Below are 24811 nucleotides of genomic sequence, written 5' to 3' on the forward strand. Positions count from 1 at the left end.
ATCTGTTTCTACTAATATCCACCATCATGCTACTATCACTTAAGGGCTCCCGTAACCAGGTATAATCCAAGAGTTTGGGTACCTGAAGGATCCTACCCCTCATCGCCTGTAATCTTCCTGACTACAGCTTGATGTCTCCCCACCTTTTCTCTAGAAGTAGATGAGCACTCATGGCACAATCGTCATCCCTCTACCTCCTTTTCTGCCTTCCCTGGCGCTGCCTTGGAGTCAGACGCCTCTCCCTTAGTCTTCTTCCCCAGATACTAGTTCGCATAATGCCCACATTCCTCACAGTTGAAGCACTTTATCTTGGAGAGGTCCTTTTTCTTCCTCTTCTCCTACTTCCCCGCATATGCCAATGCTGCATCCTCTTCCTCTTCCTTCTTGATCCAGACTCCTTTGTTGCTACTTCCTATCCTGGACAGCCGTCTGATCTCGTCTTGGCAAAGAGTTGCCCACAATTCTTCCCAATCTGGAAGATTTGCCCTGCCCAGAATGCTTTGGACAAATGTCTCCCACTCCTCGGAGACTACATTTAGGGCGGTCCCGGAAAAACCCAACTTAGGAAAACTGGTGCAGCAATATTGAGGGTTATTTTATTATGCAAACTTTCTGAGTACAGTTGGGTGCCAAACTGGCTCACCTGACAGAGAAAATAATATGGTAGTAATACCTCTCTATTCAGAAGCAGATATTCGCAAAGTCTGCCCCACGGAACCCTCTCCAGCACAATCTGAAGCTCAGCGTTAGGCCATAACCCCCTGCGTCAGCCCTCTGAGGCACTGCGCAACCTCTACGGCCCTCTGCATCACTCTTGCAACCTCTGCATGGATGACGCGGGCCCTTCTGGCCTCTGCACATTCCCTTCTACCTCTACGTGGCTCCCTCTGGCTCAACGTTTGCCTCTCTCTGCTTTTGCGCTGGTCTCTCGATACTATCTCTGCTTCTCTGCCTCGTACTCACTATCCCTCGCTGCCACTGATCACTAATTTGATTTCTCTTAGCAAACCCTGCTCTAGAAAATCAAATGACTGATCACTCTCGTGTGTTCTCCAACTGACCCTCAAGCCTCCTCTTATACTTTTCCTGTTGGTCCTTCAACGGCCAAGATTACATCTCTAATCAATGGCCAAGATTAGATTTGGCTTGATCCATGTCATTTAGAACTTTCTAACCCAGTTTTATATTAATAACCATTAATATTTTATTTTTCTTAAATTTAGACTTAGGAGCTCCATTAAAAATATTAATTATTTTAATATCTCCTTAACCTGGTAGAATCTGCCCAAACCATTTCTGGGTCTTGGAGATCTCATGTGCTTTAGCCTCTCCACCAATTTTCATGGCTAGAGCACATCTGATGCTACCCCAAATCAAAATATCCATTGTCAAGGGTCTCCATTTTTTGAGACTTCCATCAGAGTCTTCATATCTTTTGGGGAGATTTCCTAGTCAAATCTTCTTCATCCTTTGGATGTTGATTGCCTTCATCACGGTTGCATATCTCATGATCTCTTCCTTCCTCACACATTCCATTCCTAGGAGTTTTCAATCAGAGTTTCTTAATTGTAGCCAACCACCCGATACTTCATATGAGGGCATATTATATTGATTTCATCTAGTGTGACTTATGTCTTCTTGTATCCTTTCAGAGGAGGAGATCCTTTTCCCTTGATCATGCTTCTCAAGGTAGAAGTAATGATCCATGTTACTTGCAACCATATGACATGATATTATAATATTAAACACAAGCATACATACCTCATTTGTTGGAAAATACTAAGAGGGGGGGTGAATCAGTATTTCTTAGCAATTAGCACTTTTAAATCTGTTTTGAGCATTAGTTAATCTAAAATTATTATTAATGTTTATGCAGTGATAATAGTGAATAAAATAATACAGGAGGTACAAAAATTTTAGGTGGAAAACCCCCTCCGAGTCAAAAACCACCGAACATTTTTCTAATAAATTCTTTAATCTTCAACCCCAACTGAAATGAAAGCAACACCTTCCTAGAATTCTAGAAAAGCATTCTTCTCCAACTCCCACTGGAAGGACGCCCCAACGCCCTGGTTTCTTCAATAATCAACTGAATGTATGCCCCAACACCCTAAACCAACCTACCACCCTGAAGTGTTCACAGACTCCAACCTGTGGGCGACTTCATGCACCTGCCTAGCACCTCCCTGCCACCCTATAATGACTGAAATGAGACAAGAGTGTGGATTCCTGTACCAAGGACAATGATCCACGATACAATATGATTTACAATGATTTTGACCGAACACCCAATCACACTATGACCTGCAACCCAACCATGGCATCATCCCAACAAAGACTCATATACCTCCCAACAATGGATTTTTGACTCTAGGCAGATTGATTCTTTTACAATAATGACTCTTCCAATGATGACACTTTTACAAATGACTCTTTTACAACTTTACAATGATGACTCTTGGCCTTGATACTTCTTCACAATACGCAGATGGTTGTCATGTCTTCAAAGGATGTCTTGCTGCAATGCCTCCTTTGATTTGATACTTCAGCTCTTGAATTCTTGCTTGAAGTTTTACTTGAATCTGCTTCTCCCTGCATGCAAAATTTGCCCAGCGAAACCAATTCCAAAACAAATCAAAATACCCTTCAACTTACCTCTACTTGCAAAACACATGTGAGTGCATAATAATGAATAAATACAAATTAAAATTACAATGCATACCTGAAGTGTGCTTGTCACTTTTGTTGTTGACTTGTTGCAGCAGTAGAAAAAGACTCCCCCTCTTGATATAGGCCAGGGCTCTATGCAAGACTATATCCAAAACTGACCTAAATATATATACAATAAACACTGATGACAAACCCTAGACTTGTGATGGACCAAGTTCTAAGTACAACGACAGAGACCATTCCATCAACTATGACAAGACAAGTAACATGAACTTACAATTGTTGGACATTTGGATAAACCAACACTCCCCGTGTGTTTTGCGAGATGGACTAACAGCCTCTCGTGGATCCTTATCTCAGGCGATGCAATCATTGACTAACACCTGTGGGTTTTGGTCTAACAGTGATTGTGATTCCCAACAAGTAGTATCAGAGCGTAGGTCACGAGTTCGATACACACCCAGCTCGCATTGGGTGGCAGATTGTTGGACATTGGATAAACAAACGCTCCCTGTGCGTTTCGTGACATGGACTAACCGCCTCTCGTCGATCCTTATCTTGGACGATGCAATCGTTGACTAACACCTGTGGGTTCTGGTCTAACAGCAATCGTGATTCCCAACAACAACATCATATAGATTTAGCAAAGTTGGTGTAGCATCAAGAATATGTAGCATAAAATGTGTAGTATCAAGAACAGAACATCTGAAAAACTAATTGTGACATATAGAGACATAGAGATATAACTGAGACACTGTATATACTTACGTTGTCCTGCAAAAACATATGTCAGAGATGATACTCAAAATTCAAATGTAAACACTAATCATACATACCATGTTGTAGGAGACTTACCCTTGACTGTTAATGTGTGGTCCTTCTTGCAGTGATCCTTGAATGCATGTTTTTACTTGCCTTCTAGGAGCTCGATATTGAATCTATTGTATCTATGTAAATTCGGCTCTCCGCAATCTGAAATTTCGTCTTGTGGTAGCCCTCTGAGTCCTCTTTCCAACCCCGCAGGTCTAATCAAGATTGGATTCTTCAAGAAAGATTTATGCCCAATCTCCCACAATGACCTGATTATAGACTAGTTCAGTAGAGCAAACTTGTACGAAGTGCCACGTGTCACTGTAGCGACCTTAGCTCCTGAAAACACTACTAAACAAGCTACAATCCGTCCTCTTTCCATGACTATTTACAAAATTTGAATCCATTGCTCAGAGAGAAAGTTATGACGATTTTTCCAACATCACCTGTTTGACATGGAATTCAAGAGCCTGCAAAAACCCTAACTCTCGGATCATATCTCCGAAAATATAGTGAACTAACATCTGAACTTCGGTCACGTGGTTCATCAAGATTTTAGCTCAAATGGGTTTTAATTTCAGCGTCTGAAGCTTCACAGAAAAAAGTTATAGCGGAAGTGCCACGATGACCTATTTTAAGCCACAAAATCCCTACAAGAGGAGGATATGAGGGTCATTATTTATATGAATGTCTTGAGTTGAGAGCGTCCTCAACAAGTGAACGTTGGAGGGATTTTAGGAGCAAAAAAATATTATTAATTATTGACTATTCAGTAACCACAACCAATTATGAGTGCCATTCCACAACCCCACAGGGTTTTAGCCCACTAACTGGGGTTACTAACTTCAAACACAAATAACTCCCAAACCGTGAAGAACTGGGAGGCGTACCATATATCAACGGAAACATCTCGACGAGTAGAATCCATCAAGGAGATCTTTGATGCAAAATAATATGAGTTGTCAAGTCAAAATGTCCTTGAATATCAAAGTAGCCCTTGGTGCTGCTTGGGTTGACATCAATGACAACCACTAATCAACATCATTTTACCTTTGGGTCATCTAGGCTTCCTCCAACAACTTCCTTGATTGAAAAGGTCTTCAATCCCTTGATCTGCTTCATGTCATTATACCATCATCCCATGAATTCCATAAGTTGGAGTTCCTGATGAAACACTTGCTTCCTCTCTAGATTAGTGAACCCTCCGATGAGGATTCCATCAGAGAATCTTGAGGATCTTGCATATCCTCATCTAGCAAATGTTTCCCTATTTGACTTGATGTATGATGAGCCTTGTCCTGGATGACTTCTTTTCCTTCATGAGGTTCCCAAGAGCTATATCCTTCATGTTTGACTGCCATGGATTTTGTCCTTCATGATTCCCATGGTGATGTCACGAGCTCTTGTTTCTAATGCTTCCATGATGCCAAGATGCATCTTATTATCATTGTCATATCTTATAACAGAAGCTTATGATAGGACCCTTTTGTGAGGGATACTATGTCAATCATAGTAGAGATCTGTTATTCCTCTTTCCTTGGCCCTTTTCTTCGGCTTCCTTCATCTATTCGGTGATATGAGCTTCCATAATCTTTCCATAATTTTAGCTATACTATTCTATCTTGTTTGAGGACCAAACTTCCCTTTCCTTTCTGCACATGATTTAGTCCTTTAACCTTCAATACTTTTTCCATCAACTTGTCTTTCTCTATTTAGCATAGAGACCATAAGTTGTCGAATGAGGTAACTTTCTTATCCCATGGATATTTGTTACCTTGATTATCTATTAGTGCATTATAGATCAGTGACGGTTATCTCCCTTCCTAGATCTTGTAGATGAGACCTTATGAAGATACATTTACTTTCATGTAGATCAGATTTCATGCAACCTTCATTGCACCTTCAGAGAATGAGTTTATCATACACATCTCTTTGATGTCTCCAATGTTGCTATATGAGGGGATCTTTCGTAAGTATCCCTTTCCATGAATTCAGAGGAGACCTTTTGATATGTTCAATGACTTCAGCTACTTAGATGACTATGTCTATCCTCCTTCTTCATGCAAGGAATCTTGATGACCCATCCAACCTATAGATGTCCTTGCAATCATGAAGTCATTTTACCAAACTTGATTATAGAATGAAAAGATACTTGATTGTGAAGATGAAATCTTCACCTTGATTGTTTTGATGATGGTTGAAGAAGATGTATTAGTACTTCTTCTTGAATGACCTTCTTTTGAATGAGAGAGTCTTTCCTCAATAGAAAAGGTTGCTCCTTTTGATGAGGATGATTTGTTGCTTCCTCGGATGATCTTCTTCTAGGGCAAGGAGATGATCCTTGCTTGATTTTATAACCTTGGAGATGACAATTCCTTCTTGCCTTCAATATGCTTTGCCTCCTTTTGTAGTGTAGATCAAAACTGCTTCTAGGATTTCAGCCTGTTCCAAGATGATGTGATCTTTGTTTTGAGGTCATTTGATTTACCTTGATTTGTACACAACTTGAAGAGGGTCTTGGTGGCCTTTTGATGATGACTGTGGAGACAAATATTCTTGTTGTTGTAGACTGATTCTTGATTGTTGTTGTAGACTAATCCTTCAACCTTGCTTTGATGCCCTTTTTGAAGACTGATCCTTGTATGTCTCTTTTTGTTGTCCTTCTTGAAGACTGATCCTTGTATGTCTCTTTTTTCTTCCCTTCCTTTGACTTCAACACCTTAGCTCTGATACCATGTTGAAGAATCTAGGGAAATTAGAGTTAATGAGATTCTTCTTGCATGATAACTATTTGTGAGGTATTCAACTTTACTTCTTAGCACAATCTTCACTTGTTATTATTATTAGAGTGTGTCTTCTTAGTTCATCAAATAGCTACCGAAACAAAGAGACAAGAACACACGATGTTGGCTTTCCGCCAAGGCCAAACCTCTCCCTCTTGGAGAGGAAAACCCGCACAAAATTCTTCTTATAGAGATTCCAATTGACGAATACCAAGACCACAATCCTTGACCTATTATGCCACTTCAAGACCAAGACACCAATCCTCTTCTTTCTCACTGTTGAGATCATCATCATTGCTGCACCACTGAGATATTCATTCCTGTTGCACCATGATTGCTCCATCATCGAGATCTTCATCACTGCTGCATCATGATTGTTCCTTCATTGAGATCTTGCTGCACCAATGCTTCACCTTCACCAAGAACTTTATCACACCAATGAGATCTCCATTTAGAGGTATATATGTATGACAGTTGTACCGAAGTCTTCATCTTCATTAGGATCATGATTGATATCATGATTACAGTGATGCCAAGGACATGATTGTGTCTATGATATATGATTCACCGAGATCCTTCCTCTAACATGAATGTCGAGACTATTACTGTGATCTTAACCGAGACTGTAACCATGTTTTCCTTGCATTGAGATTTGTCATAACTATGCCGAGACTGTATCACTGTGACCCTATAACTAGGTTGAGACTACAGAGATATATGCGAGGACTTCACTGTAATTATCACCAAGACTACACCTCACTGTACCATCCGAAGTCACAAAGTAATCTGAGATTTTGTCCTTGTTGTACCATCCGAAAATTATAGAGAGAATCTGAGTTTTTCCTGCACTTTTGCGCTGACCCTAACTGGGTATATATAGTGGTTAGTCCTCCATAATTAGTCGACGTGTCAATGAACTGATGTGTCTCCTTTTTGAGCCGACTTGACATTTATATTCATTTGCAGGCCGACATGATTGTGTTTTACATCGTTTAGCTTGTTGCCTTCTTCAAGAGGATTGTGCTTGTCTTGGAGGGTTGATCTAGACTCTAGGTTGACTCATATACATTACATATATGCTCAAGAAGAGCTCTTTGACTCTTTGACTTTCCTATAGCACTTCAACATGTGTTGGACCTATGTAATGAGCAAGAAACTCATTTTATAATTTTACAAAAATAATATTTCTTTTCTTTTAAAAGTACAAAGATCAAAATTACATTTATGAAGACCGAACCTAGTTACACTTTCTTCAATAGGTTTTCCCCTCGAGGGGGGTTTTGCCCTGGCATGTGGCTACATCTTGTGTTCATCGTTTTGTGTGTTGTTGCTTTTGGTAATTGCTTGATGAACTAAAGAAAGGAGATATAAAGAATTGTAATAATAAGAAACATCACAAGTAATTATCAAGATCAAGAAAATCTTTACTGCCTTTTTGATTTTCCAACATGGTATCATAGCTTTGGTGAAGAAAGAAGAAAAAGGCAGATCCATTCATAAGCACTATCTCAGGGAAGGAGTCTATCATATTCAAGGAAAATGTCTAACTCTATCAAAGGTGAGAACAAGCTTGAAGGAGCATCTAACTTCAAATCTTGGAAGAAAAGGATTGACCTAATCCTCGAGAAGAACAAGGTGCTAGATTTTGTAAAAGGAAATGTAAAGAAGCCTACAGAAGAAGCCAGTGATGCTGACAAAGAAAAATTCAGGGATTTAGAATTGGTGGCTATAACTTTGATGGTAGAAGGGATAAAAGACAATCTTGTCCCATTCATAGCTAACATTGATCATGCTCAGGAGATGTATGAAGCCTTGTCGAAGTTGTTCACTATTAAGAACATTGGTCAAGTAGCAAGTTTGAAGAATGAGTTGAGGAATACAAAAATGACTAAAGAAGATATTGTGGCAACCTTCTTTGTGAAGACAGCTAAACTCAGGGATGATCATTTGGCCATCGATGAGATTGTTTCAGACAAAGAATTGGTGATCGTTTTTATATTAGGATTGCCACCCTCTTGGGGTGCATTTGCTTCAGGTCTCAACAGTTGGAAGGTAGCTTCCACCTTTGAAGAATTATGGACCGCATGTAGTCAAGAAGAATTAAGGATCTCAATGGTTGTCAATCCTGAAGGAGTATCAAAGGCTTATGTTGCTCATCATAAAGGAAAGAGATCAGAGGGACCAAGCAAGAAAGTTGACATGTCTAGGATAGAGTGCTATCAATGTCATAAGAGAGGTCACTACAAGAGTGATTGTCCCTAGAATCCAAGGAATAAGAAGAGAGGAATAGATTAAGCCAATTTTGTTGAAGAAGGAAACTCAAAGAAAGTTAAGCCTGAAGAATCCGACATTAGGGACTTACACTATTAAGTCATTCGCTTTACATAACTTGTTTTTATATGTTTTAGAATTTATAGGTTTTTAACATATCTTTGGAAAACCATTTTTGTATTGCTTCAAGTTTGTAGGTTTCCCTCAAGCTTTGGAGGGAGCTCTCAACAACTCTCAAAGATAAGTATCTCATGTCTTTTCATTTTTAGGTTCATGTACTCATTTAGTTTTGATTATATTAAATACTAATCACCTTTCTCCCTCTGTTGTCTTGACTAGGGAAAACATTTGCAAGAAGGAGGACCTTTCAAGACAAGGTTGGTCAAGAAATAAAGGTATGCTTTGAATACAATGATTGAAAAAATTATTCACTTGATGATCTATTACAAACTCTGTTATGACTAGCTATATTGAATCTTAGTGATTCTTGTTTGGGTGATTCATCTCTTGATAAATCTACCCACCCCACTCATATTGTTGATTGACTAAGTAGAACCCTAGACAAGTTCTAGAAAACCCTAACCGAAGGGTATGCTAACGTGAATGTCTGAAATCCTAAGCTACTTAGGGTGATTATGAAATGCTAGTTGAAGTTTTATTGATGATGACCTAAGTCACATGACATGAGACACGAAGGACACGTAAATACGAGTATTCAACACAAGACACAGCGACCCCAAAAACAGAACACGAGGGACACATTTTATATATATATATTAAAAAAACACTGAAATATAGAGCTTGATCGATATTTTTTAGAAATTAGATCATCTACAGATATGAATCATGATGATATCTATTTAGTAATTTACTAGTTAGTTTATTAATTTACTACATCAATGATGTTCACAGTTCAATGTTCATTGTTCATGTTATTAACAATTGTTCAAGCACATAAGAAACTACTAACTAGAAATTTAGAAATATCATGATTGATAAAATAAAACTAGAGATTTAGAAGAACTTGTGAACTACACTCTCAATGTGAAGTTGTGAGCATTGCGCTCAAATCCAGTGGAATTCCTCACACTGCACAACAAATTCGATTTTTCGCGGCGAGCAAACTCGACTTTGGTAGCAAACAATGACAAAAAAACCCTAAAATGAACCATGTCGCAAGTTTTAAATGTCACTTTTCGTGGACACGTGTCCTAAGAGCCAAAAATGTTAGGGCACATTTTCACCATGTCCAAAACACGTGTCTTGATTGGAGGACACAGAAAAAAACGTTTTTGTCATGTTTTAGGGCACATTTGATGTCCGACACATGAAATATGGGACACGAGACCCTTAGGGACATGTCTTGTGACTTAGATGATAACATGTTTGGGATTTTGATATGATCAGGAAATCCTAACTTGTTAGGGTTGAATGATGAGGTCTAAAGTCCAAAACCATTGAAGTTTTGGTAATGTTGGGTTTGTTATTTTTCCACATTGGAACCCTAGCTCATTAGGGTTTGGTAGAATGTGTGATTCTACAATGGAACCCTAACTCATTGGGGTTTGGTGGAATATGTGAGCAAGGCACTTACAGTGTCTTAAAAATGTCTTCTTTGGTATGTGTACTTGTCTAATCAAACCCTAGTATGATTGTATGTCTAACTCTTATTGATTTTTGTGAAGTTGGGTTTGACTAACACATGATATGAAATATATTTACATGATGACGAAATTTAGGCATGTATACCTATGTCCTCTTGGTTGTGTTCACTGTTGACCACTGCGTGTCAACGACCCATAGTAGTACACCCCCTTTTTTCGCAAAAGGGGTAGCGCCTGATCGATGTGTCTGTGCCGTCCAACTATCATTATCAACTTGATTTCCAAGATGTTATGTAAAGTTTAAACCCATTTTGCATGTATATGATGTAAATAATCTCAACAGAATCGTGCCATGTATGTAACAACCTAGGTAAACCTGAGACGATTTCCATTCTAGGAGGTTTTCCGTCTCACCGATTCATTCTCAGATGGTCAGCAGAGTTTTCCCCGAAAGTCTTACCCCAAAGCTAGAATGGATTTTGACACTAGGATCGTAGGCGAGTCCTAGTGTTCCAGTTCAAGTCTATGTAAAATTGATTTGGGAATAATCCTAACTATTTGGTTAGGTTATTTTATTATAAATTGCTTGGTCTGTTAGATTATATTTGTGTCGCAGAAATGGGTAGTCTGTGCGAGGCTTTTACAAATGGGTTTTCCCTTTTATGATGTAAAAAATATGAAAATCATGATGCAAAGTGTCTTGAGGGTTGGAAAAATAATTTATCCCCTCATAGGTTAATTAATTAAATTTTCTGACCAAAAATTAACTAAAATCCTAAGCCAGAAATTTAATTAATTCTAGGTCCTAAGTAAATTTAAATTCTCCAAGGGAAAATTCGTCAGTCCTAAAAAATTAAATTTTAAAAAGTCCTGGGACTAAGGTAAATTAATTATTTTGTTAAATTTTAAACCTTTGATCAGTAAGGATTAACTCAAAGTCAAATTTTTGGGGAAATTAACTCAAAAATTTTGTTATTGAGTTAATTAAAATGCATTTAATTAAAAATTCCGAATTTCCCCAAATATTTAAATATTTCAACAAATAAGATTAAAAGAAATTTTAATCTTCATCAACAGTCGAGATTGCTTTGACGGGGATCACTCGAACTAGCCATTGGAGGATTTATCTTTAAATAGGAAGTCATTTGTCAGTTGATCCATCTGATCTTTGAGTCGTGTGCTTAGCAAGAAACTCTAGTGTAAACGTTTTTCTGGATAATAAAGAAAGACTTTGGGGTTAAATTCTGCTGTTGATACTCTTCATGGGAATACTGTAAGATGTGATGTATTGTTTTCATGCATAATTCTTTTTTAAAAGCCACTGATGATAGCTTCTGAAGAGCGATTTGAGTATAGGTATCTTGCTCAGTCACTGGGGTTTGAATAATAATTTAATTTTTGAACGTAATAGCAGGTATCTTTATTTGTCCGAATTTTATTATTATTTTCTCGCTCTATTTTTTATGGTTGGATTGAGTTTTGCAGGGAAATCTTGATTTTAGATCCTCGGGCGTAAAGGGAAGTTTTCAAATGGACCAACCAACTCCCGATCCGTATTTTCTGAAGAGCCTAACTAAATTAGCTTCGGGCTTATCATAAGATTTTGGGTTGGTGATGCACGAAGGGTTTCGAGTTACCACCTCCTTTAAAATTTAAAAAATCCTTTGATTTATGTGCACCATAATGATAGATCTAGCTGAATAGAGCCTACAGTTCATAAATTTTGGAATTATTTATTAGGTTTTTTGGGGTTTTTAATTTTTATCATTGTATATATCGTTTCGGAGTGTTTTGTTGTTTTTTTGCAGCTACAGATTTGAAGGGAAATTTTATTTGAAGCCGGATCTAGGCCTTGGAGGGTAAGATCTGGCCTCAATATCATTTTGCAGGGATATTATTCAAATTTTTTGCAGTCCAATGGCTTAAAATTCTTAGATCTGAAAATTTTTATAAGGGTTTCAAGAATAAATCTGAAGCAAAGGAATACATCATTTTAAATCAAAATTTTCTGAATTTTTTTTTTGAGTTTCTGGGCTACCATTTACCTGCTCACTAGGTTTTTCGATTCTCTACAAACTTCGAATTCATTTTTTAAGGAAACCTTATCCCTCCATTACTCCAACCTTCATCTTCCTCTGCTACTTGAGGCTTTCCAACTATCTGCTGTAAATTTCAAATTTGCAAATCCTCATCCTTCTCCTCCATTGAACCTGCAAACCCTAGCTGGCTCCCTCTCTTCATCCCTCCGAACGCTGCCATTTCCGCCTGCATTCTCCTTGCCCCGAAACCCTTTTTTTCCTCATTGATTCACAGCCCTTTCTCCCTTATCTTTTATGTGCTCCCTTTGCCTTATCCTGACGCTGGCTGCCAAACGCTCCAGCTCGCATTTCATTTTTTCCTTTCTGCAAAATCCGAGCTCTTCCCCTCCTTGTCTGCCCTAACACGTAGCTTTAGCTCTCAGCGCAGCTCCCTCATTCTCGTGCCTCTCCTTGCCTACAAAATGATGCCTTTCGATCTGCACCCTCTCTTTCGTTCTTCGAACCATGTCCTTATCCCTTGCCTATGTCCTTGAGCCAATCGCATTGCCTTCCTCCTCGCTCGAGCTCGAGCTCTATCCGTCGCCATCAAAAACCTGCACACAAGAACCAAACTCAAACATTCGATTCCCCGTTTTATTTATTTATATTATGTTTCAGATATACATTAGGGTTGACAATTTGATTTTTTTTGTTGCTTTTCTTTTTAGATTTGTTTTATTTACATTTCTTGTTTTTTGTTTTGATTTTTATTTAAATTTAGAAGTAATCTTAAAAATAAAAATTATTTTTTATTTTTTAAACTTCTATTTGGATTTCATTTTTGGTTGCTTTTCATTTCTTTTATATTAATTTTACGACTTTAGTTTGATTTCTTTTTTGACTTTTTTATTATTTTTTTATTATTTTTTATTTTGTTTAAAATAAAAAATTTAAAATATTTACACTTTTGTGACTTTGAAATTGTGAATGAATTAACTCAAAGAACTTAAGCTTTCACATTTAAAAAATTTAAATTTTCATGTGGCCTATGGCCCATAAAAATTTAAATTTAACTAAGTACTTTTGATTTTTTGGGTCACATTAAAAAAAAAATAATTTGCCACATTAAATTTGCTTCATAAGATTAGCACATTAAACTTACCTAAGGGATAATTAAAATTCTAATTTAAAGTTCCTTTTTGTCTTTTGTGTTAAGTGTAAAATTTTAAATTTTGTGGTAGTAATTTCTCTATTGTCAAGTGCGATTAATGTTTTAAAATCATTGACTATAGGAGAAAGATAAATTTTCTAGATCTGGGTTTATTGAAGAAAATTATTTTAAATCTAGAATCATTGCTTAGCAGTTAAATTTCATATCTCTTCATGGTATTTAATTGCTAGAATATCTTGCATGATAAACTTTTGGGCGTTTACATTTAATGATTAATCATTCATGATCGTCACTTCTGCCACATTTATAAATTGCTTTGGATAACTTGTTTTTATTTAGTCTATGGTTAATTGAATATAAAGGCACTGGTCTATGATCATTTTTATCTTGTGGTTGTGTCTTATTTGTATTAATTGTTTGATCTATTCATCTCATTTAACCAGGACTTGTTTACATCCATCAAGTCTCCTAGAGCCCATGTTCCATAGGCTATCCTCATTCATTCATCCTAGGAATTACCCCCCTTGACTTGTCTAAGAGAGAGTCTAAACGGAGTGAGTAAGGATTAGAGTGACAACCTTTACTCTCAGCGTTGTCGCGGTGCCTAAACACTTTGTGCGACAACAGGTTGGAAACCCTAGCTTGGTCTAGGTCAAATGTATTTATGTTGTTGGACATATGATATGCTTATGTATGTTTATGAATTCCTAGATATGTGTGTTGACCTAGTCCTTGATGGTCACGAGTTATAGGATTTAATGGAAGTCCTTGTCTAAGATTCTAGGATGATGACATCTGGAAATCTAGGGTGTTGTAGCTAACCCCAGTGAAGTTAAAATTGTCTAGTATGTGTGATATAACAATCTGAAATCTATTAGATGATTGTTGAAAATAAAAATCTAGGGTTTTGCAGTTAAATCCTAGTAGTGACATTATCTAGCGTGAAATGTAACAATCTGAGATCTATGTATGTAATGATTGTTGAAATTGTGAAAATGGAATTCTAAGGTTTTGGAATTAAGCCTTACTCAAAATCTCTAGAATATGATGATTTGAGATTTGTATAGAGTTTGTTGAATTTGTGAATTCTAAGGTTTTGGAGTTGAAACTTAGTTGAAGTAGAAATCTCTGATGAATGTTAACTTGAGATGTGTGAAAGATTTTTGGAAATTTGAATTTTTTGTTGAGATTGATGAATGCTCGGAATTCTAGGGTTTACAACTAAACCTAGCGATAGTTGGTCATGTTATTGACTATTTGATGGTTGATTGAAAATCTAGGGGCGTGGAACTAACGCTAGTGGAAGCTAGTAAGATTAATGAGTAAGTTGTGATTGACTTTTATTGATTCGTTTGAAATCTAGGATTTGTATGAATCCCTAGTGAGAAGTCTAACATATGTATTTTGAAAGGTTGTTAGATGTTTTGTAGATCTATATGTATTTTGAATTGTTTGTAGGGCTTTCTATATGTTGTAGTAAGGTATGTCATACCTTTGGTAGACACATTGAAACCCTAGATGGAATGAATATTTTCATGAAGTAGTCTAGGATATATAAAATTTCTAGCAAGGTGTTGAAGAGTATATGTCTCTTGTTTGTAAGATTGGCTATCTGATATGAATAAATTTGAAATGCTTTCGTGATTTTGATATAGCTAACATCATTCTTTCGTAGATTTGGTTGCACCTGCTATTGAAGATGTGCAGGTACACAATCTTCAACTTGGTGAAGATGCTCATTGATGTGATAAGCATGATGGGAATAACTCCGATGAAATGGTTGGGAGCCACGAAAGATTCTCTAATGTTGAAAAGAAGATGATCTCCCGAAAGAAGCATGAATAGACGAGATCTCCCTAAGATTAAGAGGGAGTCCGGATAAAGATGTGGTTCCTAGTTGAGAGGGAGGACATAGCTTGGTATTAATTGAAAAATGAATTTCGGAGGAAATGTTGTTGCATGTGAAGTACGAAGTAAATCATATGATCAAGGAATCTTATGTCAAAGATTCGATTGATAGTCCTATTATGGAAAGTTGAGAAGCAACATCCGTTGTCTATAAGACCCCATAGGTTTGTATCTGATTATGTACATGTTAAAGTATATTACTGATTGGGGTTGTGTTTGTACAGGTGAATCTCTCGAAGGATTTGATAGCATGTTGGTTACTAATCAGTTTGATTGCGAGAGATTCGTTATTCTTGATTTGTTGGATCAAGGGGTGTTGAGGCTTTGTGAGTGAAGCATTGCCTCGGAGGACATATGGCCGACACATTGTGTTGATGTCTAGACGCTGGAAAGGTGGTGTTGATCAAAGAGCTTTGTTTTAGATACACGCCTGGATTTTTAGGTTGATGGTTAGCAAGTAAGCTTGATGGTACCTAGAGGGGCTGAAAGCTTGAGTCCATCTTAGTCCCACCTGGATAGATTGCCCTAGTCAAGAATCTAGTCCATGGCATTGCGGTGCCTAACATTCTTCATGGTTCATATAGTTTGAGATCTTCCATTGTATATGTACATTATGAATACCTCCCTAGTTAAGAGGGAGTGTTGGAAAAAGTAACTATGTTCGGTCTTCAATAATGTACTTGAGTCATTATGTAATGTACTTGTCAAAAGAATAAAGAAAAGAATTTTTATTATTATTATTATTGTGACTTATTAAAGAACGGGTTTCATGCTTGGGTCACCATGTTTTAGGTCAAAATCCCCATTGAATATTTCTAGAATTTATTCCGAGTCTATAGAATTATTGTACATTCAAAGAGACCCTTCTTGGGCTTTTGAATCATGTAAAAAGGTTAAGTATTGAGTCAAATATGAATTATGTAACCTCCACACCATGTCGACCTACGACCCTATTCGACCCCACAAGAAGCCTATAAAAGGAAGGACATCAAATTCATTTGCAGCATCACTTCTCATCAAGTTCGAATTCTCTCTACTGGGCAAAAGTGTGAAAATCTTGTTGTTGGGCAGAAGTGCAAAGTGGGTAGCTGGGAAAGTTTGTTGTCGGGAAGCCGAAGTGAATGCGAGTTTGGGTGAGTCTAAGGAGTCAAGGAAAATCGAAATTTTGGTGGTGGTCTCTCTCTGTTTTGTGCTCTGGATTGGGAGATTGAAGTCTTCCAAGTTGGACTGCTGCCAGAAGCTGTTAGCTGCTGCAAGTTGTTGCATAGTCGAAGTTGTTGGGAAGAGGTCAATCTTCTGGAGGCTGACTTGGTGTGGAGGGAAGGTCTGGTCAAGGTCTAGGGTGAAGAGTCTCAAAGAATACTATTGAAAGGAAGAATTACTTTGACTGGGTTTTCCCCTCGAGGGGGGTTTTGCCCTGGCATGTGCCTACATCTTGTGTTCATTGTTTTATGTGTTGTTGCTTTTGTTATCTCTCCTGGCGGCTCCAAGCTTGTCTCTCGGTGGCTCAAAGCTTATCTCCCTCCAGCTCCAAGCTTATCTCCCTCTGGGCGGTCACAGATGAGTCCAAAATTCCAGATCGAGCAGCAAGCTCTGTCAGCAACTATGGCGATGCTCTCAACGACGGCTAACAAATTACAATATGGCAATGGGCATTAGCATATGCATTGTGCGAATGGGATTATTCATTATAATATATGTGAAGGCCTTAGGTCAAATGAAAAACTCACAAAACAATGTGATTCTCTCGTCGACCGTCAAGCTAATCACAAAAAGTATGCCTCGTTCCTGGCATTAGGCATTTTTTGGAGTGGATCCGTTTTCGGAAATCTGGAAACGGATCACGATTTTTGTGCTCCATTTCTGGATTACCGAAAACGTATCCAAAACAGGATCCGCCATTTTCGATTTTACGGGACAGCTCAAATACGTTTTTTTTGCCGTTTTCAAGCAAATCGTATAAGGATCGAATCAATTTCTGGATCAGAAACGGGGAACGGCATTTCCGGCAGTGAGCCTAGCCATTTCTGGTAACTTCGCTTTAAACTACTTGAAGTCTATCTATTTCAAAAAAAAAATCACATTTACAACTTTTAGAGTGTTTAGTATTTGCATGAGCTTATGCTTTCAATCTATTTTGATGTCTAAATGATAAATTTGCCATGTAATGGAAAAATCCCTTTTCTTTGCTTTTTAAATGCCAAACATATTATGTGTATTAGTATACCAAGTTAATCACATTATGTCAAATTGATTTTGAATTTCCATTTGTTGATTTGTTATTTGAGTATGAAATTGACAACATTGGCAAGGTCAATGTCCTTTTAAGCCTAAGGGTGAGACTATAATGTCCCCATCCACTTAGGAGACATAAGGAAGGCGATCTGCTAGCCTAATAAGGTTCCTATAGGCTAGGATGGGAAAAATTAATCTAGGGAACACAATTGGCCTAGGAGGAAACATTACAAAACCTAAAGTGGTGAAAACGAGACATGGGTCCTAAACTAATGAAAAGTTACTTTTAAATTATAAAGTGACTTTATTAAAATAAAAAGGCAAAAACGCGGCAAAAGAGGTGAATGCATTATAAAAAGGGAAAATGAGGAGCCACTTCTTGTTCTTGCATTTGTTCACTTGAAAAAAAGAAATTTGGAGAGCTCTTAAGGAAGAGTCTAGGGTTTTTGGAAACCAACTTTGTTGATTGCTAGTTTCAGTGTTGAAACTATACACCTTAGCTAGTTTGGGAGTGGGATCACACAAATTTCACCTTTTGTTTCAGTAGAGACAAAAATATTCGCCTTGTGTAAGTCAGTGGTATTATCAATTGATTTTAAGGAATGACTTGTCTTACTCTATCTTTCTTATACAGGCTGAGAATACCCATTAACAGAACAAATTCCTGGGCCCATTTGGAGGGTCAAACTTCAAATCACCGAGTTTGGTTGCTTCAGTTGAGGTCGAGTTCTTGCTGTTTGTTGGCTGTATTTTTGCATGGGTTAAGGAGCTAAGTTTCAACAGCTAAAGGAGGTCAAGCTTGTTACCAAACGAAGGATGTATTATATCAGTCCCCTGGCTGAATACATCTGCTGTCAACAGGCTGCCTGGCTGCCAGTAGTATACATAAAGGAGGGCCAAGTTTTATTGTGTTTGCTGGCCATATCCTCCTGAGTCCTGACCAAGGGGATGAGTATGCTGTTACAGTATGGGGTGAGTTCTGCTTCTCCAAAGGTCGAGTTCTGTCACTGGTTTGTGGCCAAGCCTACTGTTGGTTGCTGAGTTCTGTCGCCCATTTTTGAGGGTCGAGTTACACTGGTTAAGGGGCTGAGAACCCCCTTCTCTTGCTGGTGAGGTGGCTTTCTATATTCAGAGGTCAAGATGCTGAGTTTATTTGGGGCTGCGTGGATGTTGGAGGAGAGCTGAGTCTTCACTTCTGAAGTTCTGAGTTTCACGAGCTGCTGAAGTGACCACACATTTCTGAGAAGCATATTCCCCTTGTAGATGCCGAGTTTGTGCTCTTTCAGGACTGAGTGGACTGCTGGACATCTTTTGAGTTCTACATACCAGGTTCTCTTTACTTTTATATTGTAACAGCCTTGATTTCAGTTCACAAATCTCAAGTTTTATCACTTTTTTTACTCCTAGCAGAGGCCTGTACAAGTTCTGATTGTCATATGAATGACATATTGTTTCTCTGAAGTGTTTCCATGAGCATTTATTTGGTACTGTGTGTGTTTTATTAAATAAATCACATAAAGAGCACCTACAGCCAAACATACACAAAATGTTTGACGAAATAACACTGCCCCACACACAAACAAACTCGGAAATTGAAGGGAAATTCGAAGGTATTTCTAAGGGGTATCTTACAGAGACTCAATCCTTTAAGTACCAATCTTAGTTTTTATTAAGATAAGATTTGTTGAGCAAGTGACAATGATAGGAATGCAAGCAAGAAAAAAGTTAAAACAAAATATGATCATGTATTAATTGTTAATGGAGGGTTCACGCCTTTCCCAAGAAACTCTAGCGGAAATTTCAAAACATTGCCACAATATGCAAAGCCTCTGCATCTAAGTAATTCCTTTCAAATTTTGAGTTGAGAATGATCTTCTATGGCACAAATATGGCATTGGCATTCCAAAGATGACTAGTTATTGAAATAAAGATTTACAAGGGTTTCATGATTGCCTTTTAGTTAAGAACACAGGAAGAAGAACATTTAAGCAAGCCACAAAAGTATTATATTTCCATTGTTCACTACAAGGTATTGAAAACTAATAAGCCAACGTGAAGCTAAGTTTCAATCTTTGAGGAGGACATATTAGTAAAGGCATATTGCTAGATCATTTTAAGTAGCACCTTCAATCCTTGATTTCTAAAGTGCATGCTATCAACAGATTTCTGTTTCTAGTTTCTCCTTCAGCATCAAAGAAGGTTCATATACAGATTATCATAAAGAAATAAATCCCAAAATTTCTCACTATTGCTTAATGCAAAATTAACATTTAATTGATATTATTGATCATTTTTCAAATGAAAGTTACAAATATTTGAAGTCTATTGTTATTGATGCTTCATGCAATTTACATAAAGCTTGATTGTTAGAATGGAAAAAGAGGATGAATATCTATGTGGCATGACCAAACTTACTTCTGCAAACGCAACATGGACCTATAGATAGCAATAAATACACATGTACTTCCACTAATCTCCTGTGTCAAAGAAAAAAGATAACCAAAATAAGAAGAGATTATACATGGATGTGCATTTTGGTATCATATTCAAACAGTGAACAGACAATATGCTAAAAAACAGAGCGTAAAACAATTCGACAAATGCACACGGAATACAATATACAAACCTTTAAGCTACCTAGAAATGCAAGGTTATTTGAAGTATAAACAAAAGCAATCATATGGCTCATTTACCAAAGGGAGTAATCTCAAAAATTACAAATAAAGAAAATCATTGCTAAAAATGCCTAATCCAAGATGTTGCAAGTGAACAATACTTAATGTTTCCAAGCTGACAAAAACAATCAAGTGGCTCATTGCATAAGGGAGTTATCTCAACAATTACAAATTAAGAAAATCATTGCTAAAAATCTTAATTTTCTAAATGTCAATCAGATTTACTATCTCATATAATTATTTTATGCCCAGAAATTTTCATTTATTAGTAAATAAAAAATAATTTCTGAAAATACAAACAACAATACCTGGAAGTTTTAATAGCAAGTTTGCAACGGAAACAAAATAGAAAATAACTCAGAAAATCAGAAAGAATAGCAACACGTTACACAACTTTTCCCTCCAATTCTCATCACATTCAATTAACTCAAGAACTCCCTAGGCTCCCTAACCAAGGAAAATGACCCACAAAAAATATTAAGAAATTATGGCAAAACCTGAAGAATTTTCCAGCAAAACTCCTAGCCTCCCAACTACCTGTGCGCCCTCCTTCAGCCTCCTGTGCAGCCCAATCTACTATCCGCTTCACTTGTGCAGCTTCCATAGCAGTGCCGCCATCCTGGATTCGCAAGTGTGAGTTCTTTGCTAGTTTTCTTACTGCTGAAAATTTTCTCTTGCTGTATTTTCTCCTTCCCTCAGCCTTCTGACTCACGAAAAATTTGCAATTCAAAAAATTTCTCTCTGAATCTTCTCACTCTTACTTGAGTAGCTGCAATATCCAATGTGTCTTCATCATCTTTCTTAGGCTTTGTTACCTACCACCAGTGGGTAACTCCATAGGAGAAATTCTCTACTAGATTTGTCTTCAGCCGGAAGCCAAAAGCCCTTGACAGCGACCAATGTAGCCGATATATTGTGCCAATTGATCTCCACTCCAAGAGCCAGTCATATGTCCCCTCGCCCATCAGTGGGGAGCATATCTTTGAAGGTGGACCATTCAATCCAAAAGGTATTTTTTTCATTGCGCAATCAGGTGCTTATGCTTGTTTTTCCTTAGGCACACTTGGGTATGCATTATTGGGTGACATGGAAGGAGGAAGGGTTTTGACTGTAGTCTTGTTCCATCACCATAAACGTGGGGTTCATCCTCAACCGTAGTCCTGTGGGATCTTCCCTATTGGCTTATAGCTTTAGGATGGGCACTGCTCGGGAAACCCCAATTTTAGTAGTGCGGTCACATTTTCCCATTTCACATTTTTCACTCCCCTCTGCACATTACATGCCTGTTTTTATCATTTCCCCCCTCTGGGTCCACAAGGCTCAGGTACTCCCCTTCCCCTTGTCCACCCATTTGGCTCAGGCCTAAAACGATGTCCTAAAGGCTGATGTAGCTAAAGAAAAATGGATAAAGGCATATAATGGCCCAATATAAAAGGAAATGATACCACAAAATGCAAAAGATGTTCAAGACATTAAAATTGGCATGTGAGAAAAAGTAAAACATTAGCTCTACCCCTTTATCATTATGGCCAGCACCCTCGTTCCCAGGGCTCCTATCAATGCCCCTTGCATCATTATGGACCCATGCATGTTCCAACCCCTGGTGGGCAGTGAACTGCCTCACCTTAAGGGGGTAATCATTGCTTATATCATTCACTGCATACTCTCATCCCTTGAAGCTCTGAGCAGTATAATAAAAGAAAAATCAATAAAATGCAAAAGGTAAATGAAGAACAGTGGAAAAACATAGGTTGGGGAACTCGTGTACCACGATTGCTCCCTCCTACATCTATACACTCAAATATGTGGACTTCCTTCGTCATTAACACCCTTGAGCCCATTGCATTTGGCCTTGAGACACCTATTGTTAAATTATGCAACTAGGGTCAAATTCCACTTTGGACGGCTCATTTGATGGAAATAATGAATGTTCCGACCTCTGGTGGGCAATGAACTGCATCATCTTAATGTGGTAATCATTGTTTATCTCATACACTGCATATTCTAATCCCCTGAAGCCCCGAGTAGTATAATAAAAGAAAAATCAATAAAATGCAAAAGGTGAATGAACAACAATGGAAAAATAAAGGCTGGGAACTCGTGTACCACAATTGCTCCGGCCTACATCTATACACTCAAATATGTGGACATCCTTCGTCATTACCACCCTTGAGCCCATTTCATTCGGCCTTCAGACACCTGTTATTCAACTATGCAACTAGGGTCAAATTCCACTTTGGACAGCTCAATTGATGAAGCTAATTATTGCATTAAATTCCTCTTTTCGAGAGGACCAAAATCGACCTAAACATCACTCAATTCGGATAAGGAAAAGTGGATTATTGAGGACAAGCCCACAAATACAAAATTGTCAAGGTCAGCCTTGGTTCAAATGACACATCTCATGGATAAGATGACACCACTCAAGTTGCATATAAATTCAAGTGCCTTCTTGCCTCATTTGGACATCATCACAACACACATCATTCTTCTTCTCTCTTCATTATTTTGGTTCGTACAAGTTAAAGGCAGCTCTTCTCTCTTCATTAGCTTGGTTCGTACAGGTTAAAGGCAGCTCTTCTCTCTTCACATGTGTGAGGATCTTGGACGCTATTTTGTCTTTTCTGCATTGATTTTTCAGCTGGACATGTTGACTGCAGTTTGACCAAGTTTGACTTCATATCTTGATCTGCTTTGACCTGCAAAAGTTCAATTTCTTGAGGCTGACTTGACTGGCACAAAAACCAAGGTAATCTGGGCAGTTTGACTTGTGTTGAATTTGTGGTTTGACCACAGAAAATTGCAGACTGTAACAACAGACTTTCTCCCTCTTTTGACTGGGTTTGACCGAAGTTTTTGGGACTGTTTTGACTGATCCTTGACCAGCAAAAGAGGCCACATTGACTGGCCTTTGACCAAATTAGATTGGAGCAGATTTGTCCATGATTTGACTGTTGTTGACTTGACTGGTTAGGGCAGTCAACTGCTGTTGACTTTTTGCAAATTTGACAGTCAACTAGATTTGACTTTTCTTCATCATTTTGGCATAGATTTGACTTTACATTGTTGGGATATTGGATATGGATGATGTACTCTCTCTGCTGAACATTTGAAGACAATCTAATAAGAAGAAGATTTGCAAGGGTTTTCCCCATAGTGGGTTTTGGCCTGGTCATTGACAAAATTTGTGTCTCTTGTCTCTTGGCTGTCTTTCATTGTGCATTTTTCAAATTGTTCTATCTACTATCGCTCTAACATCATTGGATAATTGAAGAAGTGAAATTGTTCAATTGGATGCTATTTGATATTGTTGAGGTTGTAGTTGCAGCATAGAACAAATAGATGAAAAATTAACATGGTATCAGAGTTAAGGTGAAGACAAGCCCAAGAGACAGAGCAAGAGCATCCATTTTCTATCAGCCAATCAAGGAAGGGAATAATCTTTTGGTAAAAATGTCTTCCTCTTTCATCAAGGAACATGAGAAATTGGGTGACTCATCTAATTTGGCTGCATGGAAAGTCAAGTTAGAGATCATAGTTGACAACAACGATGTTTTTGACTTCATTCAAGGAAGAGTACCTGAGCCTATGGAAAATGCTTCCACTAATGTCAAAAACAAGCATAAGAAAGGCAAGTTAAAAGCAAAGCAAATTATAGCTGATGGTTTACAAGATAATCTACTTGCGTATGTTGGAAATTTGAGAAGATCAAAGGACATGTATGATAAGATAGCTAGCATGTATGAAGTCAACAATTTGAACGAAATCATCTCTTTGAAAGATCAACTCAAAGACACAAAGATGAACAAAGGAGAATTCGTGCAATCATACATTATGAGGATATTTCGTCTTAGAGATCAATTGCAGAGAATTGAGGAAACTCCGCCTGACAGGGAAATGACAATTGTAACTCTTGGAGGTCTCCATCCCATTTGGCAAACCTTTGCTACTACTATAAGTAACAACAATAGCTTCCCGTCATTTGATAAACTTGTTGGAAAGCTCACTCAAGAAGAATCCAAGATGATATCTAGAGGAAGAATTCAGGGATCAAATGAAGGAGATCCCTTTGCATATGTTGCTCAAGGAAAGAAGAAGAATGCAAAGAAAGGAAAGGGAAAGTCATCTAAATCAAGGAAACCTCCTCAATTCAATTGAGATTCCAAGGAATCAAGAAGGCGAGATAGAGATATTTAGTGCTACAACTATCATCGAAAGGGTCACTATGCTCGAGATTGTCCTGAAAAGAGAGATGCTCCAAGAAGAAACTCTTCAAGGTCCTACAACAACCATGGCTTCAACAACAACAAGTCATATGAAAGGAGAGATGAAAGAAGAAGAGACTCCCTCGATCATCGTGATGATAGCTATCGTCCTCCAAAAAGGCCAAGGAACTCTAGGTATGAAGGCAATGTTATTAATCAATCTAAATATATTCTTATTTCTACTTTAGCTAGTTCATCTCCTCCAGACACTTGGGATAGTTGGTTGGTTGATAGTGGGGCTTCTCATCACTTTTCTCAATATAAGGAGGTTCTTTCTAATTTGGTAGAGAGGGAGACAAATTTCAACATTATTCTTGGTGACAATACCACTCATCCCGTAAAGGTCTTTGGTTTTGTCAAATTTCATTTCAACTCTGGGGAATCTGTTTTGCTTCAAGATG

General features: G+C 37.8%; 1 protein-coding gene across 1 annotated transcript in view; it reads right to left on the reverse strand.

Moving 5' to 3' along the window:
• Positions 1-24811, reverse strand: part of KU70 (ATP-dependent DNA helicase 2 subunit Ku70-like protein) — a 301835-nt gene that overhangs the window by 139348 nt on the left and 137676 nt on the right. The window contains exon 12 of the mRNA XM_089373743.1: positions 19886-19947. Within this exon, the coding sequence (XP_089229869.1) occupies positions 19886-19947 (62 nt within the window). The remainder of the gene's footprint in view (positions 1-19885; positions 19948-24811) is intronic.

This window comes from Pinus tabuliformis, chromosome 8, assembly GCF_031772625.1.
Source record: "Pinus tabuliformis cultivar Carrire ecotype Pingquan chromosome 8, CPIR1, whole genome shotgun sequence".
NCBI lineage: Eukaryota > Viridiplantae > Streptophyta > Pinopsida > Pinales > Pinaceae > Pinus > Pinus tabuliformis.